Source organism: Octopus bimaculoides, chromosome 6 (genome assembly GCF_001194135.2).
Source record: "Octopus bimaculoides isolate UCB-OBI-ISO-001 chromosome 6, ASM119413v2, whole genome shotgun sequence".
Lineage (NCBI taxonomy): Eukaryota > Metazoa > Mollusca > Cephalopoda > Octopoda > Octopodidae > Octopus > Octopus bimaculoides.
In genome coordinates this window covers 95589915-95610708 of record NC_068986.1, presented here as the reverse complement: position 1 = coordinate 95610708, position 20794 = coordinate 95589915, and the positions used below count along the sequence as shown (strand labels likewise).

Below are 20794 nucleotides of genomic sequence, written 5' to 3'. Positions count from 1 at the left end.
TTATGATGCTTAGTTCCGCGTCAACCCTGATCCAAAGCCGTATGATAAAACGTCTAGTTATAATCATTCATTCTTTAGTTTTCCTATTCAAATTTTTGTACCTTGCTGTATTCATGCATGTCCTGTGAATTATGTGATACACAGAACACATTTCCCTGTGGTTCATGCCAGAGATGTCTCAGCCTCAGCGCATACTTGCACATCATCAACCAAGTCATCCGTAACCCACCCTTTAACGGTTTCTGGCAGCAGATGGAGCGCCTCACAAGTGGTGGTTTCCCATTCTACAAAAAGCGGAAAAGGATCCATTCCAGCTTGGTAAGCCACACACCGGGGCAAGGTACGACGGTTAGGCGGTAGGTTATCACAGATGCTATAAACACCTGTGCAACCTCGGCCCTTCCTAGCAAGGATAGCGTCCTTCCACACCAGGTCTGGGTTATGGCCGTCACCTTGCTTGTGACCTCGCTTCAGTTTTTCTCCTTTTCTTTGTTAAAGAAGGGAGGCGGTACAATCTTGATGATAGTCGATAACCAGACTCCGAGCAGTCTAACCGGGCCCTCCGTCCAACGCCCCACGACGCTGTTGGGAGGCGTCGACTTGCCCCTCCAGGTGCTGAGTTGAAAGCCGACTGATTTTTTCCGGTCAACTTTTGCTCCTGCCACCGCTTCGTATCTTTTGATGGAGTCTTCTACACGAGGTAGCTGCCCTTCATCAGACACGACGATGGTGACATCATCCGCATATGCTGTCGCTCCTCTACTATAACATAGATCACGCAGGTCTTCCTCCGTGGCCTCCAACCTTCGCAGCAGTGGCTCAAGAGCCAATACATACAGAAGCGGGACGGGGCAGCCCTGGCGAAATGAACGCTCGATCGCGAACGGCTTCGAGAAGAAGCCGTTCACCCGGACGACTGAGTCGATATAGCATTAATCCATCCACGAAAAGTCGGGCCCAGTCCGACCGCCGCCAGATACCGATGGTCAACCCTATCGAATGCCTTAAACTGGTCTAAACGTAGATAATGCTTGTTAAGCTTGTCTCGTCTATGATTCTGGTCAAAAGTGTTTTTATCGTAGCCATCTTTGTATTTTCATTTTTTTCACAGACTGCATCTTGGACTACTTTAATTACCCAATGTGTCCTGTTTTAAGATAATTGGATGTGATCTGGCTATTATTTCCCATAGGTTGAGCAACCACGTAAAGGTTCCTTCGTTGGCACGAGAGGCAGGTAAACTTCTGTTGTGTAATCCTAGTTGAACTTTGATTTAACTAGTGTTACAAAATGTGGGTAGATGTATAAAGAAATTTATATAAAAACTAAGGATGGAGTAAGAAACATCACCGTGGAGGGTCTTATATTTTTGGAAGTATAACCTTCCAAACATTCATAGATAACGTCAAACCGTTTAGAAGTGTCCGACAGAATTTCAACTATTGAACAAAATGGCATCCGTTGGTGCAGCTCTTTCGCTCTCCGTCTAGCTGTCACATCTTTGACGTGCCGCTCTTATCCAATACCTCCCAATAAAGTGGATGGTGACTTCCTACAGGTGAAAAGCCATATTTAGCCGACCTGAAATGACAGTGAATGGAGTGGGGATATTTCAGAAAGACCTGTATCTCGAGATAAGTCGACCTTCTTAGACCAGCTGTTTGACAGGTAGCAACTGGATTTCTCGAATGCTCCAATGTGGAGATGATCAAAAAGCATCGGGCAGAAACCCCAACTACTACACACGTAGAATTGGGAGGGACATTTGATTGCTTTCTATTAAGTTGTTTCATATGAATCTTTATAAGATTACACAATATTTTACACATTTTTCCGTCTTCAAACAATATCACAGATTTTAAAAGTGTTATACAACTTATTTTAAGGTTAAGAAAAAGTAAAAGTAATAAATTCTCTTTAAATTAAAAAGCGGAAAATAAATGGTTTGAAGGCTAAAAGTTGTGGAATTTCATAAAATAGGATTGAAACACTTACCTGGAGACAAAGTATGCCATCCTCTTGACAAATCACCGCATTTTCGCTGAAGCGAATTGTTTTAGCTCGTTTGGAAGGTCGAAAAAACTTGGATACAATGTAGGTGAGTAGAAAAGTTTCCGCGATGAGTCCAACTGTTATTTGGAAAAACAGAATGACCAAGGAACCGACGCAGGACGTGTTTGGATAAACGAAACCGTACCCGATTGAAGTCTGTGTCTCAATAGAGAAAAGAAGTAAACCTATGAAGCTGGTCACCCCTTTGACACACGGTTCATAACTCGGATCTCCCAAGTGAATAAAATCGCCATTGATCCAGCAAACGGCGAACCAAGCGAGAGTGAAAAAAATAAATATCGTAAAGTACATAATGAAAAATGCAAGAATTGCCCATCGCCACTGGAGATCAAGCAAAGTCAGATAGAAATCCTTGATAAAGAAGATGGGTTTCCGTCCTCTGTAGTTTATACTGTACTGACCAGATTTGTTTACTAGAGCTTTGCGTTTTTGTTGAAGGGGATTTCTGCGAAAATATTTCAAACATTGTGTGAAAAAATAGTGACATAAATGTCTCATTTTTCTATCCGTTGTTGCCGTTTCAGTCACAGATTCAGATTCACAGTAAATGTGACGTTTTGAATTCTTCCTCATAGATATATTTTCCATAATTGTTCCTCAGTCTTCGAATCGATTGTCTACGTTGTGTATTTTAAGGCTTAGTGGTAGAAGAAAACAATTAAAATATTTCCCTTATTTTACCAGCTGTGTTTTTTTTCTTTCTCCAGAAACATGTTGAGTTTTGTATGTGTGAATCGTTATATTTTAATCTAATTTGGTTTTATTCTGTTTTATGTGAGGCATAACCATTTTTTGAGCACACCCGCACGTTTCAATGTTCGAAAGTACACTCCCACTTCCCGTGTGGATATTATCTGAAGGCGCTTTACGACTATTTCCGTGTCTTTTATTTGATCGTAAAGATTTCAAGATCTCGTCCTTTGATAGCTGTGCACTTGTTCCCTCGTATGTTATCTTACAATTATATTGTTTTTAAAATGGTGATAGTGTGGGATGGAAACTGGTTGAAGGAAGTTTCTTCTTGACCTTCATTTTCAATTAAACTTGAGTGACCATTTTTATAGATACTCTTATATTTATTGATTTCTTGGATCGAAACGAAAGGTTATCGGTTCGTAACCTATCAGCGGCACTACGCAATGTTCAGGTATAAAACTCCAACTCTTTACGGATCATTTCACCGAGGTTAAAGTTGTTTAATTCCTCCAGGTCCCTCACCGAAAAGACCCATGACATATAGATCGTTCCTCGAACAGTAGAGTACGATCCACAGATCATGCTTTTCCAATATACTCTACCTCCATCCACCTAAGGACCATACTGTGCACTTCTACATGATATGGATTACCGAAAAGAAGTACTGTATGGATATATTACATTTGTTCTGCTGTTTTTAGCCCCAAGTTAGCCACCAAGCAGATATAAAATCAAAGACGTTCCAGATTGACTACCGCGTCTTTCTATACGAATACCAGAGACTACATTGTCTAATGCAGGGGTTTTCAAACTTTTCGACTTGCGGACCCCCTTTGTATTTCAGGCTTTACTTTAGGGACCCTCTTATAAACGCTTATGAAATTTATACATAAATATTTGCTTAAAATAACATATTTTTACATTTATTTATTTAACAGTATTTAACAAATAGGTTCATTGTCAATTAAAAGATTTCGATTAAAAAACATATATAAAATCAAATTGCCCATAAAAAGTATTTGCTGTCCACGGACCCCCTGTGGTCCGCGGACCACAGTTTGAAAACCCCCTGGTCTAATGTATTCTTTATTCAAGATGACAGGGTGTGATTTGAAGGCTGTTGTGAGTGCTTTTTCTAGCCGAGAGACTGCATATAAACTTCTTCGCTACTCGATCTTTCAGCCAGTGGGTTTTGTTAGTCGACAGAAAGAAGTCAAGCTTTGTGAGAGCATAAAAGAAAGAATGTCCTGTTTCTCTGGGCTGTTGTACGTTGCAGTACAGTGCTTGAGGTTAAGAAGGTTAGGATCGCATAGGAGGGATTGAGTTCTGATGGGATTGTAGACATATCAGCGTATACATGGAGTTACTAAACATGAGGTGTCTTGGAGCTTGATACAACAGACTTTGCTCTCAGCATGTCTAGGTAAGTGGTCATTCATTTTAAGTATTTTTATTTCTCTATGTTCATGATTTGTTTTACAGCCTCCACTGATGATAGACAATATATTGCTCTGTGTTCATCACAGTTTATTATTGGTACAGCCAGGTAGATCAGGCTTAATTCTGTGATTTATCTAATATATTGGTCTGAATTGGTAAAGGCGCGTGGCTTAGTGGTTAGGACATTCGGCTCACGATCGTAAGGTCGTGAGTTCAATTCTCAGCGATGCGTTGTGTCCTTGAGCAAGACATTTTATTTCACGTTGCTCCAGTCCACTCAGCTGGTAAAAATGAGTAGTACCTGTATTTCAAAGGGCCGGCCTTGTCACACTGTGTTACGCTGAATCTCCCTGAGAACTACGTTAGGGGTACACGTATCTGTGGATTGCTCAGTCACTTGCACGTTAATTTCACGAGCAGGCTGTTCCGTTGATCAGATCGACTGGAACCCTCGTCGTCGTAACCGACGGAGTGCTGGTCTGCATTAATGCTGTTGTTTCTGTATTGACTAAATGTTGTACCTGTTGTTGTTTAGCTCCAAATCAGTCCTGATAAAACAGAGCTATGACGAAATGCATTCCTGCCTTCTACTTCAGAGATTTTGTATTAAGAACTACATTATCCAATGTGTCCTTTCCGATTTAAGATAAGATGTGATTTGAGAGAGAGAGAGAGAGAGAGTTGTTATTTTTGTCAGATCAAACGCATACGTAGAGGCTCCCCTGTTAGTTCGGTGTGATGTCTACGTGAACTCTAGTGTATTTCTGTTACTTTTTTGTCATCTATGTGTGTTGCTATTTAGTCCCAGGTTAGGCCTGATCAAGCAAACCTATGGTTAAAGACATTTCAGCCTTGTCGATCATTTTTTTTAGTATATCTAGAACTACCTTATCCAGTGTGTCCTTTTCTAAAGACGGTAGGGTGTAATTTAAGTAAATTTAGCTGCTACTTCTGTTGTAGGTGATTACTCATATTTGTATACCTAAAGTGGGTACCTTGGAACTGTTGTACAACTGGCAAATGATGTATAAATTTGGAGTATTGAGTTCAATTTTTCCTATGGCAAAATACCAAGACTCATTCTGGAAGAGAGTTATCTGGCGTGGAGACCAGAAGTAAATATCTGCTCCATCGACCATTTGTGATATGGAAAAAGAAGTTTATGTTAACCTTCGTTATTACATATTCCCGAGTTCAAAATTATTCTTTGGATCTGATAAACAATTATGGGAAAGAGAAAATCTACTTTGATCGGCTTCTGACAATGTTCCCTTCCATCTGGATCCTGAATTTGTAATTAAGAGACTGTTTTTGATGGATGGTCTTTAATTGCCGTTTGGTAATTCATGACACATCCTCTAGAGGCGGTGATAATTTTTATAAATCACGATTTTATTTTCTATGATATTTGGTATACCTGTATCTGTCTATAGTGTTCAAATATCTCACCTGACTTCTCAACTTCTCATAGATTGTTGCCATAAACAACAATGTATTAAAATATCGAGTCATTCTCATATCGTAGACTTGGTGTGAATGCTTTGGGCGATGAGCCAATAAGTGCAGTGCATCCAGTTTTCAGCTACCCAACTGCACTGACAAACCTTGATTCTCGAGGTCATGCCTAGAAGACATTTGCCCAAGGTGCTGTCGTCCGATAGGATCGAATCCGGAATCACGTGATTGCACATGATCTTCTTAACCTTACATTTCTTCGTATTGATACTGCTACTTCCCAGGTGGACTATACCAAAATTTCTCATAAAGGTGAAGATGGAGCTGTGAAGATTGAAAAAGGGGAAGACAAATTGCTTTGCTTAATAAGTTTAAGATGGTTTAAAACTTTTTAAACTTGTCCAACATCATGGCAAAGAAAGAAAAATTTCAGTAATAGTTTTGGGAGTGGGTGGAAATGGGAAATGGAGGCGATATTTGTAAGTTGGCGATCCAATGGACTCTACCTCTTTGTGATATTATAATTACAACTAAATTCGACTGTCGACAGCTATGTGAGTATCTTGGCCAGATAGAACGCTTTATTAGTACGTATTGATTAAATCTTTAGAGGAGAGAGAGTAGATTTATTTGTTTAATCGGAATTGAACATGATTATTTGAGGTTTTAAAAAAACTTCAACAAACGTTATTTTTTCTTGGTTCTTTATTAATCTTTAGATTACGTTTAATCCATTCATCAGTAGAAATTATAAATCACGCATTCCGATTAAGAATTTAAAATGGTGCTTGCACTAAATTAAGTGTCTGCTGATTTTTTTTTCCTTTCATTTTTTAAAAGTAACTCTAAACCCCCAAGATAAAGAATTGATAGACATCAAATTCAAGTCTCAATAATGGTTAACCAAAACACAGATAAACCGACGAACAGAAATTACTTTTTGGGTGGAATATGGAATTATTTTTGTAAATACTTAAACTGTATCAATGAAAAGACAGGCGAAGATCCAGGTCATTTTCTTCTCACCAAAGCAGGCAATTCTCTTATCGACCGGAAAGGCCTCGAAAAGCATCGTTTCAGTTTTATCAAGGATTATTACAACACCATTCTTGAAATGCGATGGCATTGGGCTATTCTAGTCTTCCTCTCCTCTCATGCTATCACTTTTATTGCATTTGCTGTGATTTGGTGGCTGAACTCCTACATACACGGCGACTTCAACTCGAACGATTCTAATTCGAAACCTTGCCTCCCAGACCTGGAAACGTTTGCAGATTTTTTCTTGTTTTCTGTTGAAACTCAAACAACAATTGGTTACGGGTTCATGTACCCCAGCACTGATTGTGCTGGTACGATTCCAACGCTCTTCTTTCAAGTCCTCATTGGTTTTATTCTCGAAGCGATCTCATTGGGGTTTGTATTCGCCAAGCTGGTTCGTCCAAAGAACCGTTCAAATACAGTGATGTTCAGCTGCAAAGCGTGTATGTGTTGCGAGAACGGGCATCCAGTGTTACAGATTCAGGTGGCCGATCTTCGACATACCCACCTCATCAATGCTAAAGTTGGTGGCATGCTGGTCGCCGAGTACGTGACGCTTGAGGGTTTCGTCCATCCTCTCTATCAAGTCAAAGTGGACTTTGAAATAAACAACGTTGGCAGTAACGTGTTTTTAATGTGGCCGGTTATTTTGACGCACTATATAACGGATGCCAGCCCTTTCTTCTGTCTTAACCGGGAAGATCTGCTCGTCAAGAAAATCGAGCTTCTTGTGTGGATTAACGGAGTGATCGAGTCAACTGGAGAGATGTGTCAAGTGAAGACGTCCTACATTGCTGAAGAGATTGTTTGGGGATACAGATTTGCTCATGCCAACCAGTTTGATAAGAAAAACGGTCACTGGAATGTAGATTTCAAACGTTTCGGAGAATTGGTTCCCTGTCCGATGTCTCGTTCTAGTAATTTCTCCGATGGTGATATGACGATGATTGGTGTATCCTCAGAGACGAAAGAAGAAGCAGAAGTGGTGCAGACGGTAGCTGATATACACTGAGGATCTCGTTGATTTGTAATAACCAAGTGAGTAAACAAGTTTCCTTTTTACTCGAAGGCGGTGACTAACTTAAACTAAACGTAGATAATGCTTGTTAATCTTGTCTCATCTATGATTAACATTCTGGTCAAAAGTGTTTCTATCGTAGCCATCTTGTATTTTAATTTTTTTCAGAGACTGTATCTTGGACTACTTTAATTACCTAATATGTCCTGTTTTAAGATAATTTGATGTGATCTGGCTGTTATTTCCTATAGGTTGAGCAACCGTGTAAAGGCTCCTTCGTTGGCACGAGAGGCAGGTAAACTTCTGTTGTGTAATCCTAGTTGAACTTTGATTCAACTAGTATTACAAAATGTGGGTAGATGTATAAAGAAATTTATATAAAAACTAAGGATGGAGTAAGAAACATCACCGTGGAAGGTCTTACATTTTGGGAAGTATAACCTTCCAAACATTCATGGACCAACAATGAGGTCTATATATATATATATATATATATATATATAAAACTGTATTTTAAGAATTGTTAATACTGATCCTTTATTTTGTGTCCAATGAATGCATTAACTAGTTCATTATTCTGAGTACCTCTATAAGGCTAGACGACTTTTTGTGTCTTGTATATCTTCTGCTTAGGCGCATCTTTCGTTTTTTACACTCTCTTTTCTTTTCCTGTTTTCTTTCTTCCACAGACAGCTTGACACCCTTTTCAATTTTACATTTTATTCCTATTGCTACTACACACCTTCATCAATATTAGCTGTGTCACTTTGCACACCCCTATATCAACTATGCGGTAATCTTCAAGTTTAGGGGGATAAAAAAAATATATAAAAATATTCAAGGGAAGTAACTGAACTGTTTATAAATAAATCACACACGTGATTTGATTGACGTTAGGGTTAGGGTGTGATTTATTTATAAATAGCTAGAAGAAAACGGATAATACTGGTAAGTCGTTCAGTTATTTCCCTTGAATATTTTTATTTACTTTTTTTACCCCCCTAAACTTGAAGATTACCCAACTATGCTGTCTTGCCTCCCCTCGACCCTCCAACTAAGCATTGGCTCATTTTTCTATTATTACAGATGTTGATGAAGTGATGGTATAATATGACATTATTTATAATTCCATATTTAAAAATTTTTTCTTACAGAACTGCCTCAGTGGAACGAACATCTATGATTTGAAGATTCAGGCAATTTGAATGCCTTGGACAATACCAAGTTTCAATTTTTAATGTTTGTAAAAATGTTAAATGATTTTTTTTTGTTTTTATATTTAAACACACAGATTGTGGTTTAAAGAGATTTAATATATACATTTAATGTACAGCTTCATTAACGTTTTAGATGAGTGTTGAGTGGACGACAGCATTTCTGGTGGTTTTCTCCCCTCCATTCCTTGTAATAGCCATCATTTAGCAGTCGGGATTTAAGGAAGCCTCTACATATTTGGTGCCCTATATTACAGTTTATCATATATAATACTACAGGGCAGTGAGTTGATAGAATTGTTAGAGTATTAGAAAAAATAACTTTCTGTATTTCTTCTGACTTATCATCTTCTGACTTCTAAAGTGAAATCCCATAGAGGTCAACTTTGACTTTCATCCCTTTAGGGTCAATAAGATTGACCACCAGTCAAGTGCTGGTATTGATGATGTATTCACTCACTCTCTCCCCTCATAACTACTGGCCTTGTTCCTAAATCAGAAACGATTATATCTATCTACATGCCTACCTACATGCATATATGCCAAGGCTACTAGCATTTCAAAGAGTAGTTTTGCCTTAGTTGTCATTTCATTTGGTTCTTTTGAAAGTTAATAAATACATACCAACTATGTACTGGAGTCAATATGATTTACCAAACTTGGTTCCATTTTTAACCACTGGCCAACTACTTCATTCTTACACCATTTTAATAAATTTTGAAAAGAATTTTCATTTTGTGCATAGCCTCATTTTGTGTATAACTTTTTTCCCCCCTCTCTTTATAATGTTTAAAACAAATGTAGATATTTTTTATATTTTGATATGCTAGCTGGATAGTAGGTTGGCAGAACTGTTAGAACACGGGACAAAATTCCTTTTATTTAGTTACAGTAATACATGTTCTGAGTTCAAATCCTGCTGAAGTCAACTTTGCCTTTCATCCTCCTGGAGTTGATAAAATGAAGTACTATTGAAATACAGGGGTTGCTAAACTTGACTATATTGTCCTCAAAATTTGAGGCCTTACATCCTTATCATTCAATGTCTGTTTTACCATGCTGGCATGGATTGGATGATTTGATGAGCCAGAGGGCTGCACGGAGCTCCAATGTGTGCTTTGGCATGATTTCTACAACTGGGTGCTCTTCCTAACACCAAGCACTTTACAGAGTATACTAGGTACCTTTTCTTTTGTAGCACCAGCACTGGTGAGTCACCAAGTACTGACAAGACCCTTCAACTGAGTGGGGTATAGTATTGAGGGATGGGAAAATATGAGAAGGAAAGAAGCCGGTGTCTTGTTGAAGTGAATACAATAGATTCCCAATCAGGAAAAGGGGGAGAGAAAGTGATCAAAGTATAAGCATCTATGTAAGAAATCAATATTTGGATGATGGCAAGAGGCACTATGTAGTAGAATTTGAAGAGCATTACATAAGCACCTTGGGTTATTTAGTTGCATCCCCATCATTTTTGAGTTTAAATTCCACTGAATTTGACTCAACATTTTTCTTTCTTGAGGGGACGGGGTTGGTAAACTAAATGCCAGTAATGGACTTGAGTAAATTTGATCAACTATGCCAGTTTTCAAAATGTGTTGACTTGTGCTTATGTCATAAATATATATTCTGATTATTTTGAATCCCAGATCAGTCATTCCAACTGCGGCCATCCTGCTTTTTTTATCTTATGTGCAGGACCTCTTTACCAACAGTAGGGTGTGATTCAAGGGAAGTTTGACTGCTATTTCTAACAGGATGAAAGTCCAAATAGAGGTTTGCTCTTGTTGGTTAGATAATTTAGTGACAGATGAGTGATGGAAAATGGTGGTTACGTCAAATACTGATCTCAAATCCAGCCAAAGTTGGCATTCAAAAGTTGGGATAAAGAGATTCAATCAACTATATTTGCTTCCTCTACTGTCTCTGAAAATGTTTGGTTTTGTCTCAGATATGAAATAGTTTGGTAATTATTTTATTTGATTTTTTTTTTTGTGGGGGGGGGGGTCCTCCTCCTCATCACCATTTAACATCTACTTTTCTATGTTTACATTGGTCAGATGGAATTTGCTTCAAAAAATTTATCATTTTAACGACTGCTTTCCATGCTGCGAAGGATTTATCAAGTTGTCACAGCCTGAGCCAGTTTTTATCAGTGATGTAGCTAATAGGGGGAGCAAGGGGAGTGATCACTCTCTACAAGCATATTTTTCAAAATTGGTGCCTTTTCAACAATTTTTTAAAACTCTTTAGTTACCTATATCAGTAGCTATAATTTGCATACATAATGACATCATTGCTAAGACAAGATATTAATGAATGTAGAATACAATTATGTATATTATAATTAATGAAATTTTTGCATAATATAAGAGAAATGAGTTAAAAATTGTTTGGTATGTGTCACAGTGCATTTTTCTTGAGCCTGGCTACACCTCTAGTGCCTGATCGTTGCCAGTGCCAATGGACTGGCTCCTGTGCAGGAAGCACGTAAAATACACCATTTCGAGCGTGGCCGTTGCCAGTACCGCCTGACTGGTCTTCGTGCTGGTGGCATGTAAAAGCACCCACTACACTCTCGGAGTGGTTGGTGTTAGGAAGGGCATTCAGGTGTAGAAACTCTGCTAAATCAGATTGGAGCCAGGTGTAGCCATCTAGTTCACCAGTCCTCAGTCAAATCGTTCAACCCATGCTAGTATGGAAAGCAGACGTTAAACGACGATTAAGTATCCTTCTAGATATAGCCCCCATCAATTATGCCTTGCTCATACATTGACAATATGAATCCTTAATATTTCAGTTGATAATTTGACTCCCTATCAGCAAGATCTGATTATTTATAAGAATGAATGAAAGAAAATGTAGAAAAATCAAAAATTTATTTAAATTAATTTAAAACACTCACTCTCTCTCACACACACTCACACACACTCACACACACTCACACACAGTAAGATGGGAAAATGTTCTTTCTCTGAATTTCCTCTTCTCAATATCTCAGTGATGTGTCTTTTCTCTCAGTTCTTCTTCTCCATGTGCAAAGTTACACTCTTCTCTGCTGACAGGGCAACCATCTGGATGGTTTTGATGAAACCAGCAGAGTGAAGTCTTGTAAGATCTGGCAGTGTTTTTCTGCTTCACTTTCCTCCTCTGTTGCCATGGTTGTGTGTAATCCCTCAGCCGTACTGTACTAGAAACCACTGGACAAAGAGGAAAACAGTACAATATTAAAATATAAATATTTTTCTGTGTATATCAAAATAAAATAAAATCCATGATTTCAGGTTTGTTTCCTGTGCATGTAACTACTGTTACAACCTTGAGCTGTGTATGTCTTATGACTAGAAACAGTAGAAAGAAACCTGTAGGAAGCTCATCAGATATATATGAGGTGGGTAGGTTGTGTTTGGTGGATGCTATTCTCCAACAAGAGAACTGAAACTCCAGGACTCAAGCTACTAGAACACTCACCAATTCAACAGCGCTACCACTGCTTGTTATTTGAGAGTTTAATGTTTGGATGTTTAAACTAAACTCTATATCACCTTGAGTAATTAGCATTGAGTAATGTATCTAGCATATTAGCCAATTTTGTTACCATCTTTATATTGAAAAACTCACCTTTTGTATTAATCCATTTTAAAAATTATGAAAAATTTAGTTAAATAACTGTCATTAAGGGTTAAAAGATCAATAAATGTTAAAAATTGAAGTTTACCTTTGATTCCAAATTGTTTGATTCTTTAATAAGAAAAATGTCCATTTTTGAAACTGTTCATAGTCAAATAAAAATTTGTCAGAAGTTTAACGAATTTTTGTTAAGTTACTTGTGTAATGACATTGTAACCAACCTCATTTTTATGTCTGCCATCCTTATGCAGGCAGAGAGCTGGACAAGAATTATTGATGCAATATTCTACAGCTGGATCACCTTCCTGCTGCCAACTCTTGTCTTTCAAGTACAGTATTTATTATCCAACTGGTCTTTGTGCATGATGGAACTACTGAGCCATTGGGACATGTTGTGTATGAGAGACGTAAATACTGTCATTGTTTCTACTCACATAATGAAATGGGACAAGATGCACACACATATGCAAACATATCTGATGGATTTTCATACAGTTTCTGTGTACCAAATTTTGCTCAAGGCATTCATTAGCCTGAGGCCATTGTAGAAAATACTTGCTTAAGGTGCTATGCAGTAAGATAGAACCCAGAACCATGGTTTAGTGAATCCGACTTCTTAACCACACAGCCATGCCTGTTGGTTATCTTTTGTTTCAGTCATTAGACTGTGGCCATGCAGGGGCATTGCCTTGAAGGGTTTAGTCCAACAAATTGATCTTAGTATATATTTTTTTTAAAGTCTAGTATTTCTTCTATTGGTCTCATTTGGTGAACGGCTAAGTTTTGGAGAGAAGATTAAAAAAAACCAACACTAGTTGTCAAATGGTGGTTGAGAACAAGCACAACACACATGGGCTTCATCACAGTTTCTGTCAACCAAATCCACCCACAAGGCATTGGTTGGCTTGGGACTACAGTAGAAGTTGATTGTGGTGCCATGTAGTGGAACTAAACCAAAAGCTACATGTTGGCAAAGTGAGCATCTTGTTCACACAACCATACCTGAACCTATATTTTACTAAATTTAAAATATCTCTTAGTGCATTCAATTACAAGATATTGCCATGAAAGGGTTAATCATCATCACCATTTAATGCCTGTTTTCCATGCTGCTATGGGTTGGATGGTTTGACGAGCTGGTCAGCTGGAGAACTGTCCAGGCTCATGCCTGTTTTGGCATGGCTTCTATGGCTGGATGCTCTTCCTAATTCCAAACACTTTACAGAGAATACTGGGTGTTTTTATGTGGCACTGAGAGATTAATGGAAATTTTTAACCTACTTACCATAGAAAATATGGCTGAAGTTGCGCAGAAGTGTCTGCAGACCGCCATTTTCTGTCTTCAGATAGTTCAGAGTGTCTTGATTTAGAAGTTGAGCAATCTTTGGAAGTGGTATTTCCCCTGATGGTAAAAATGGTATAAGGTTAGTAATTGATTATGAAATATATATCTAGGGGTGGTGCATTTAAAAATAGGTGTCAAAAGTTGAGAACACAGACTTTGAACACACAAGACTGTGGTATCATAGGCAGGTTAAAGTAGACTTTGTATGTGGCAGATATGCAGGAATAATAAACATTAAGAGCACACAGGAAACAGATTTTCTCAAATGCCCATGAACATCCCTAAAGGTAGTAGACAATTTCAGCTATCTAGGTGACCTAATAAAGAGTGAAAGAAGATGATCTGAAAGTATAGCTGCTAGAGTAAGACAAATTGGAGAAAGTTCACAGGGCTATTACCTGTGTTGGTAACAAAAGGTGTCTCTCTCTTTCAGAGTCAAAGGAAGATTGTATGATGCTTGTACATAAACTAAAATGTTACATGGTAGTGAGACATGGGATGTGAAAACAGAGAACTTGTGAAAAGATATGATATCCAACGTCAGTATATATGAAGGACAAAATACAAACGTGTTGAGAAATAAATTGGACAAAAGAAGAATAAGATTGGCTCATGATTGTTATTGTTTAACCTAGGCCAACCTTGGTTATGCAGCTAATGTCCAGCTTAAACTTCTGTTGGTTGGAGCTTGTAATGAATGTGGATCTCCCCTTAATATTTGACTAACATACTATCAACTCAAGTTGGCAGCCTTTCCTTTGGATAAACATCAATGATGCAGAGAGGCATGCATGGGCAACTGTCTGTCCCCAAAAAGCCTTGATTATGCATCTGCACATATATACAAGGCCAAGTTTGACTTCTATCACCCTCACTACCTTATTCTTATTGTCATCTGGCAGTTGCTTGTGAACTCCCTTCAAAAAGTTAATCAGAGAAGGAGGGACAGGTTGGTGTCTGTAAGAAAACATGGGAGAGAAGACGTTTGAGAGAGTATCAGTTGAAAAGGAATAATGATTGAGTAAAGTGTTTAGTACAGCATTTCAAAGTGCGATACAGAAGGGATGGTGAGAAGTGAAAGGGCCGCACATTAAACTGGCCTGGGTAGTGGTTGTATATTGTTTACTTGTTCAGAGAAGCAGAAGCTATTGGAATAGTGGAAGAAGAATACATAATGATTTTCTTTTGTGAGACATTTGCTGTGGTGTCTTGATGAGTGAATCTGTTAGTTACTAATCAACTGATCAGTAAGAAAAAAACAACAAAAACAAACAACAAACAAAACATTACCTCCCTTGTGCCACACTCTTCCATCTGGAAGATTGATAAACTTGCTGTCATCAGCTGCTAAAATCTTTTCTACAACCACATTAACAACATCAATTTTAATGTTCCAGGGAACTGACTTGCACATCCCAGATGTTTTTTGAGTCAGTCTAGGCTTAAAGTTGTCAGACCAAGTATTAGCATCTTTCATATTCATCAAATCTGCAGGCATTGGATTGGAATCTTCACTTTTGTTATGTAATAATTTGTTCTTTGAACATTGATTTTCTATAAATTCTGTTATTCTTTTATCAACTTCTGATTCTTCTGATTGAGAATATGTTCGTGTTTTCCCATACAAGCAAATCTATTAATGAAAAGGGACAGAGGGATTAAAAACGACAAGCCTGAAACAAAACAAGAAACAAGTAAAATCTTTGAAAAATACTCTACAGCCATAGTATGATTGCAATAAAATTTGAAAACAAATGTAACTCTGAAACAAGAACAAATATTTGGTCTAAAATTAATCAAAAACTTTAAAAAGTATAAAAGCAGAAAGATAGCTTACTTTATACAACCTGTTACAACTAACAATATATGACAGATATAGCACTGCGTGTTATAATATTTGTTATGTAGGTGAATGTATTTTTATATATGTAGCGAAGCTTCTCTCTCAGTTATATATATGTGAATGCGGACGTAGCAGATAACATCTAGCTTTCGGCTGCATCTTTGGACCCTGTTGTGTCCACCACTCTGATTGGTTGGTATTGGCGCACTTTTGTCTCTAGTTCTATTTCGCGCCAGGGTGCATACCAACCAATCGTAGCCTTCTGATAAGGTCATGTGGAATGGTTTTCTGAACCCCTGCTTGAGCCGATTTTTTTCTCTTAAATAGGTAGCTTCGTCTGCGCTAAGTTTGTCTTCAGCTTTAGACCTTCTGAGGTCTAGTTGCTGATCACAGAGCACCAGCCAGTTCCAGCGATGACATGTCTTCGCTTCACTGGAGAACCAACACCACCGTTCAACTAACTGTTTACTACAAGCTTCTTCGTCGCCAGCGTCTACACTGACGTCTCAACGTACACACCAAACCAGTAACGCTAACATAACTTTCTCTCAACACTGTTTGTGTGAATTGTTTCACCACGAATAACAGCAAGACCCTCTGTACCAAGTAACTGGTCACAGCATCGTAGCCTTTACTTCTCGGGCAACAGTATCTTTTCTCCAGGCTCTGCTATTCAGCCACGGCTTCTTGTACAGCTCTTCAACCTACTGTGTACCTTAGCTACGAACTGGTATTTCACATCCTTGTGTCTGGACTTTTAACGTCCTTATTATAGAATGTTTTCTATGCTCTGTATCTCTTGCATTCACATACACATATTTCTATGCACACACTCTTTGTTTAGTAATTATTAAAATCATTATGAGGCAAAATCTCTTCAGAGGGGTTGGAAAAAGATATACTGTTAGGTTTTTATGTGTTGTATTTAAAAAAAACTTAATAGTATATCTTTTTCCTACCCCTCTGAAGAGATTTTGCCTAATATAATGATTTTAATAATTGCTATGTAATCTTTTTAGGCTTAATTGAAACAGCTGTAAGAGACTATGTTTGATTTTTGCAGATAATAAATTTTTATTAAATGCTACATCTCCATTCTCTTACTTTGTATATATATATATATGTCAAATCCCAAAATTATCAATATATAAGACACTAATAAGGAGAAGTATTATTTAAAAATTTGTAACATGGCATACTTGCTTGGTTGATGGTATTCGGAGTACATCTTCTTCAACTTGAAAGCCACACACTGTAATAATTTTTTTGACATAATTCAAGTATGTTCGATAACTGGTCAAGCCTGTAGTCTTCTCATTGTATTTGCTATCAAAATTGTACAGACAGCATGGCAGTACAAAAAACCGGCAATTGTATTTAGACCTGTGAAATAGCAAGAACTTGGTCACATTAATCATATATTAAACAGTGCATGCGGAAAGAATAATGATTGTGTTTATATAGGTACCAGACAAACCTATTTGAAGGTTCAGAATTACTTTTTTTACAGTTTTGTTTCAAAGTAACATCATAAGGCAGCTAAATATATTTCATACCATATTGTGTTTTCTTGGTTCTGTTGGTTCCTAGTAAATTTTATTTTATTAAACCCACAGAAAAAAAAAATGCACAGTTGTTCTTGGTGGGATTAGAATATGAAATATAAAAGGGATGTTGCAAAATAATTCAAAATACAGAGTGCGGCAGAAAGGTTGCCCTGATTTCAAAGGTTAATAAAAAAAGAACACATGAAGATACAAGAAAAAAACGATGCTCTCCACTCTAGGCCATGTTGGGTATTACCTGAAACAGAAAAGCACATCCCTTATTGGCTGACGATATGTGCATCTCTGATCACGAGCAGAGTAGTGGGGGAGCATGATAGCCATGTGTTGAAAGGAATTCTTTGGGGTTTGGATAATTCACCTTTGGAAACATGGGTGTTTCGTTCAACATCCTTAAACAACCCTTATTCAGGGACCTTTTAAGCGGGACGGGCTACTTGACCTGACAAAAATTCTATCTGGGCCCGACCTGCAAGGTCATGCACTGCTTATCTTGATATGGGATTACCATGTTACGCACATATGGTTGTGATGCATGTGCTTAATGTACCTTTATCAGACGGGTAGTCATGATGGGTATAATGGGCTTCGTATATTTTACCCCAGTGTCACTTTGATGGCATGCACTGCTCTCTCACTCAATAATAAAAATGGCTTCTAAGGCCAGCAATTTTGAAGAAAGTGGTTTAGTGAATACCATCAACTCCAGTACATGACTGGACTTGATTTTATCAACCCTGAAAGATAAAGGTGACCTCAACAGAATTTGAACACAGAATGTAAAGAATGGGAGCAAATACGACAAAGCATTTTCTCTAAGTATTCTGCCATCTCGCTGTCTTAATAATATTGGTTTCAAATTTTGGTACAAGGCCAGCAATTTAGTAGAGGGGTAAGTTGATTACATCCATCCTAGTGCTCAACTGGTACTTATTTTATCAACCCTGAAAGGATGAAAAGTGAAGCCAACCCTGGTGGAATTTGAACCCAGAATGTAAAGACAGGTGAATATGCTACTAGGCATTGTCCCTGGTATACTAATTTTAGCGCAAGGCCAGCAATTTTTTTTGGGAGGGGTAAAGTTGATTTCATCGACCCCAGCATTCAACTGGTACTTATTTTATTGATCCCAAAATGACAAAAGGCACAGTTAACCTCGATGGAATTTGAACTCAGAATGTAAAGGACGAAATGCTGCTTTGCATTTTGCTTGGCATGCTAATCATTCTGCCAGCTTGCCATCTTAATAATAATAATAGTAATAATAATAATAATATTATATTAAAATTAACAACAATCATAATGAGATTTAAAATCAAAATCTAGAAGGACAAAACTAGTAATGCAAAGTATCTAGTGAGGTTCTCATGTATCATTGAACACTGTTATCATCAAGGAACCATTTGTTTCATTCAATTATTTGAGCGATAAATCATCACATTATCAAATGGAGAAATTCTCTTCTCAGGCTTGGCTGTGTGGTTAAGAAGCTTGCTTTGCAACTATGTGCTTTTGGGTTCAGTCCCAAAATGTGAAATTTTAGGCAAGCATCTTGTACTGAAGCTTTGGGGCAACCACTGCCTTGTGAGTAAATTTGGTAGATGGAAACTGTGTGGAAGTCCATCATGTGTGTGTGTGTGTGTGTTTATCTGTGTTTGTTTCACCCTCACTTGACAACTGGTGTTGGTATGTTTATGTCTGTGTAACTTAGCAGTTCAGCAAAAGAAACCAAAATAAAGCAGCAGATTTTGCAAAAAGGATCTAGTTTACCTGGCTGCTATAACTGGTATCCATGGAGTCAACTCATCACTATGGTTACCAATTATCCAATCATATTCTGGAAATAAGGAGTCAGCTGATGGTGTCAAAGCCCTTAACTGAAAATAAATAAAAAAGTATATATGGGTATGTGAGGATGTGTGAATATATATATTAATGTTGGCTTTTATGTTCAGTTGAACTCAGAATGTTGAACTCCAATATCTGTTCGACATGGTTAGTTACTATGGCTGGATGCCCTTCCTCATGCCCACTTCTTCTGTACTGGCTAAAAGGGACCAATGAAAGGGATATAACACCAATGAACTAATTGAGCTTTGTTCTTTTCCTTCTGGGTTTGATCTGTGTGCTTTCATCCATGAATTTTGTCCTGGTTTTATAAATCACAGTAGCATGGAACCATTTTGTCTATCATGAAACTATAATATTACATAAATAATAACAATATATATAAGGAGTTTATTGTAGTGAGTTCTCAAAATACTGTTACATATTTAAACAGTTCAAATATTACCATATCCTAAAGGACAACCCACTTTCATGGTTTATGATTTGACAACATCATAATGGTTAATATGCACATATAATGCTGGTGAGAGGAGAGAGGGTATAGTCCTTATCAAAGACATTTATATTTAGCAACTAGGCACAGCCTACTTAGCTGTATAATAGGCACCAACACTTCCTGTTACAACTACTGAGTTGTGTCACCTTAGTCAAACTATTCTATTTACCGTAGTCTTTCTAGCTGTATTCTAGGCATCACCTCTTCCTGCAGTAATCTTTGTATGTTAACCTCTCAAACAAGACATTACATTACTAATAAATTTACCTCAGTTCCCCAACATCTTTTAAAGTATGTTACCCAACTGAGCCATACAAGTTGCTAACAAAAGGGCCTCCACAAACAACAGCCATGTCTCCCTCAAATCACACCCTGCTGTTTTAAATAAGGAAAAGACATGATAGACAACATAGAGTTAGATAGATACCTCTAGAAAAGATGGAATGGTTACTAGTTGGAATAACTTTTGTCATAGGTTTGTTCAGGTAGGATAGACCAGGGGCTAAATAACAAATGCCCTATCACTTCATGTGATGTGGAGAATCTACTCTAATCTGCTTCCTGCTTTGGCAGAGGCCACCATAAGGAACAGAGCAAACTTGGTGATGTGGCAAGATTCTGCATCATGAAATACAATAAGCTAGAGGCTGGACCTTGATATATGTACATATGTGTCTGTGTGGTATAAAAAATTAGCTTTTGCAACCACATAGTTTCAGGTTCAGTCCTACTGTGCAGCACCTTGGGTAAGTGTCTTCAACTATAGCCACAGGCCCACCAATATGCATGAGTGAATTTGGTAGATAGAAACTGTATGGAAGCCTGTTGTAGTGTATGTGTGTGTGTGTATATGCATGAATATGTGTGTATGTTTTTATGTTTGTCTCTGCTACCACTTGGTAAATAGTATTGGTTTTTTTTATGTCCCTCTAACTTAGCAGTCTGATAAAAGAAACAGAAAATAAGTGCCAGACTTGAAAAAATAAGTACTGGGATCGATTTGTTCAGCTAAACCCTACAAGCCAGTGCACCAGCATGGCCATGGTCTAAGAAATAAATCAAGAAGCTAAAAGAAAGAAGATACATATATACACACATACGTACATACACACACACACATATATATATATATA

At 37.7% G+C, this 20794-nt stretch overlaps 3 protein-coding genes across 4 annotated transcripts in view; 1 reads left to right on the top strand and 2 right to left on the bottom strand.

The window, feature by feature from the left end:
• LOC106870344 (G protein-activated inward rectifier potassium channel 2-like) overlaps nt 1-2921 on the bottom strand; it is a 16280-nt gene extending 13359 nt beyond the window's left edge. The window contains exon 1 of the mRNA XM_052968496.1: nt 1996-2921. Coding sequence (XP_052824456.1) covers nt 1996-2661 — 666 coding nt within the window. The 5' untranslated portion in view covers nt 2662-2921. The remainder of the gene's footprint in view (nt 1-1995) is intronic.
• Nucleotides 2922-4037: 1116 nt separating this feature from the next.
• LOC106870345 (ATP-sensitive inward rectifier potassium channel 10) lies at nt 4038-12132 on the top strand. Of its 2 annotated transcripts, XM_052968983.1 has the most exons (3): nt 4038-4192; nt 6505-7740; nt 8875-12132. In XM_052968983.1, exon 2 carries the CDS (start codon nt 6560-6562, stop codon nt 7712-7714), a length of 1155 nt encoding a protein of 384 aa, XP_052824943.1. In that variant the 5' UTR covers nt 4038-4192; nt 6505-6559; the 3' UTR covers nt 7715-7740; nt 8875-12132. The 2 variants fall into 2 exon arrangements, with proteins under 2 accessions (XP_052824943.1, XP_014771863.1); XM_014916377.2 differs by lacking the exon at nt 4038-4192 and having other exon boundaries at nt 5962-7740.
• Nucleotides 11797-20794, bottom strand: part of LOC106870356 (probable tRNA (uracil-O(2)-)-methyltransferase) — a 21877-nt gene continuing 12879 nt past the window's right edge. The window contains exons 7-11 of the mRNA XM_014916390.2: nt 19088-19194; nt 16952-17135; nt 15200-15542; nt 13850-13966; nt 11797-12134 (exon numbers count right to left, since the gene is read on the bottom strand). Of these exons, the coding sequence (XP_014771876.1) occupies nt 11932-12134; nt 13850-13966; nt 15200-15542; nt 16952-17135; nt 19088-19194 (954 nt within the window). The 3' untranslated portion in view covers nt 11797-11931. The remainder of the gene's footprint in view (nt 12135-13849; nt 13967-15199; nt 15543-16951; nt 17136-19087; nt 19195-20794) is intronic.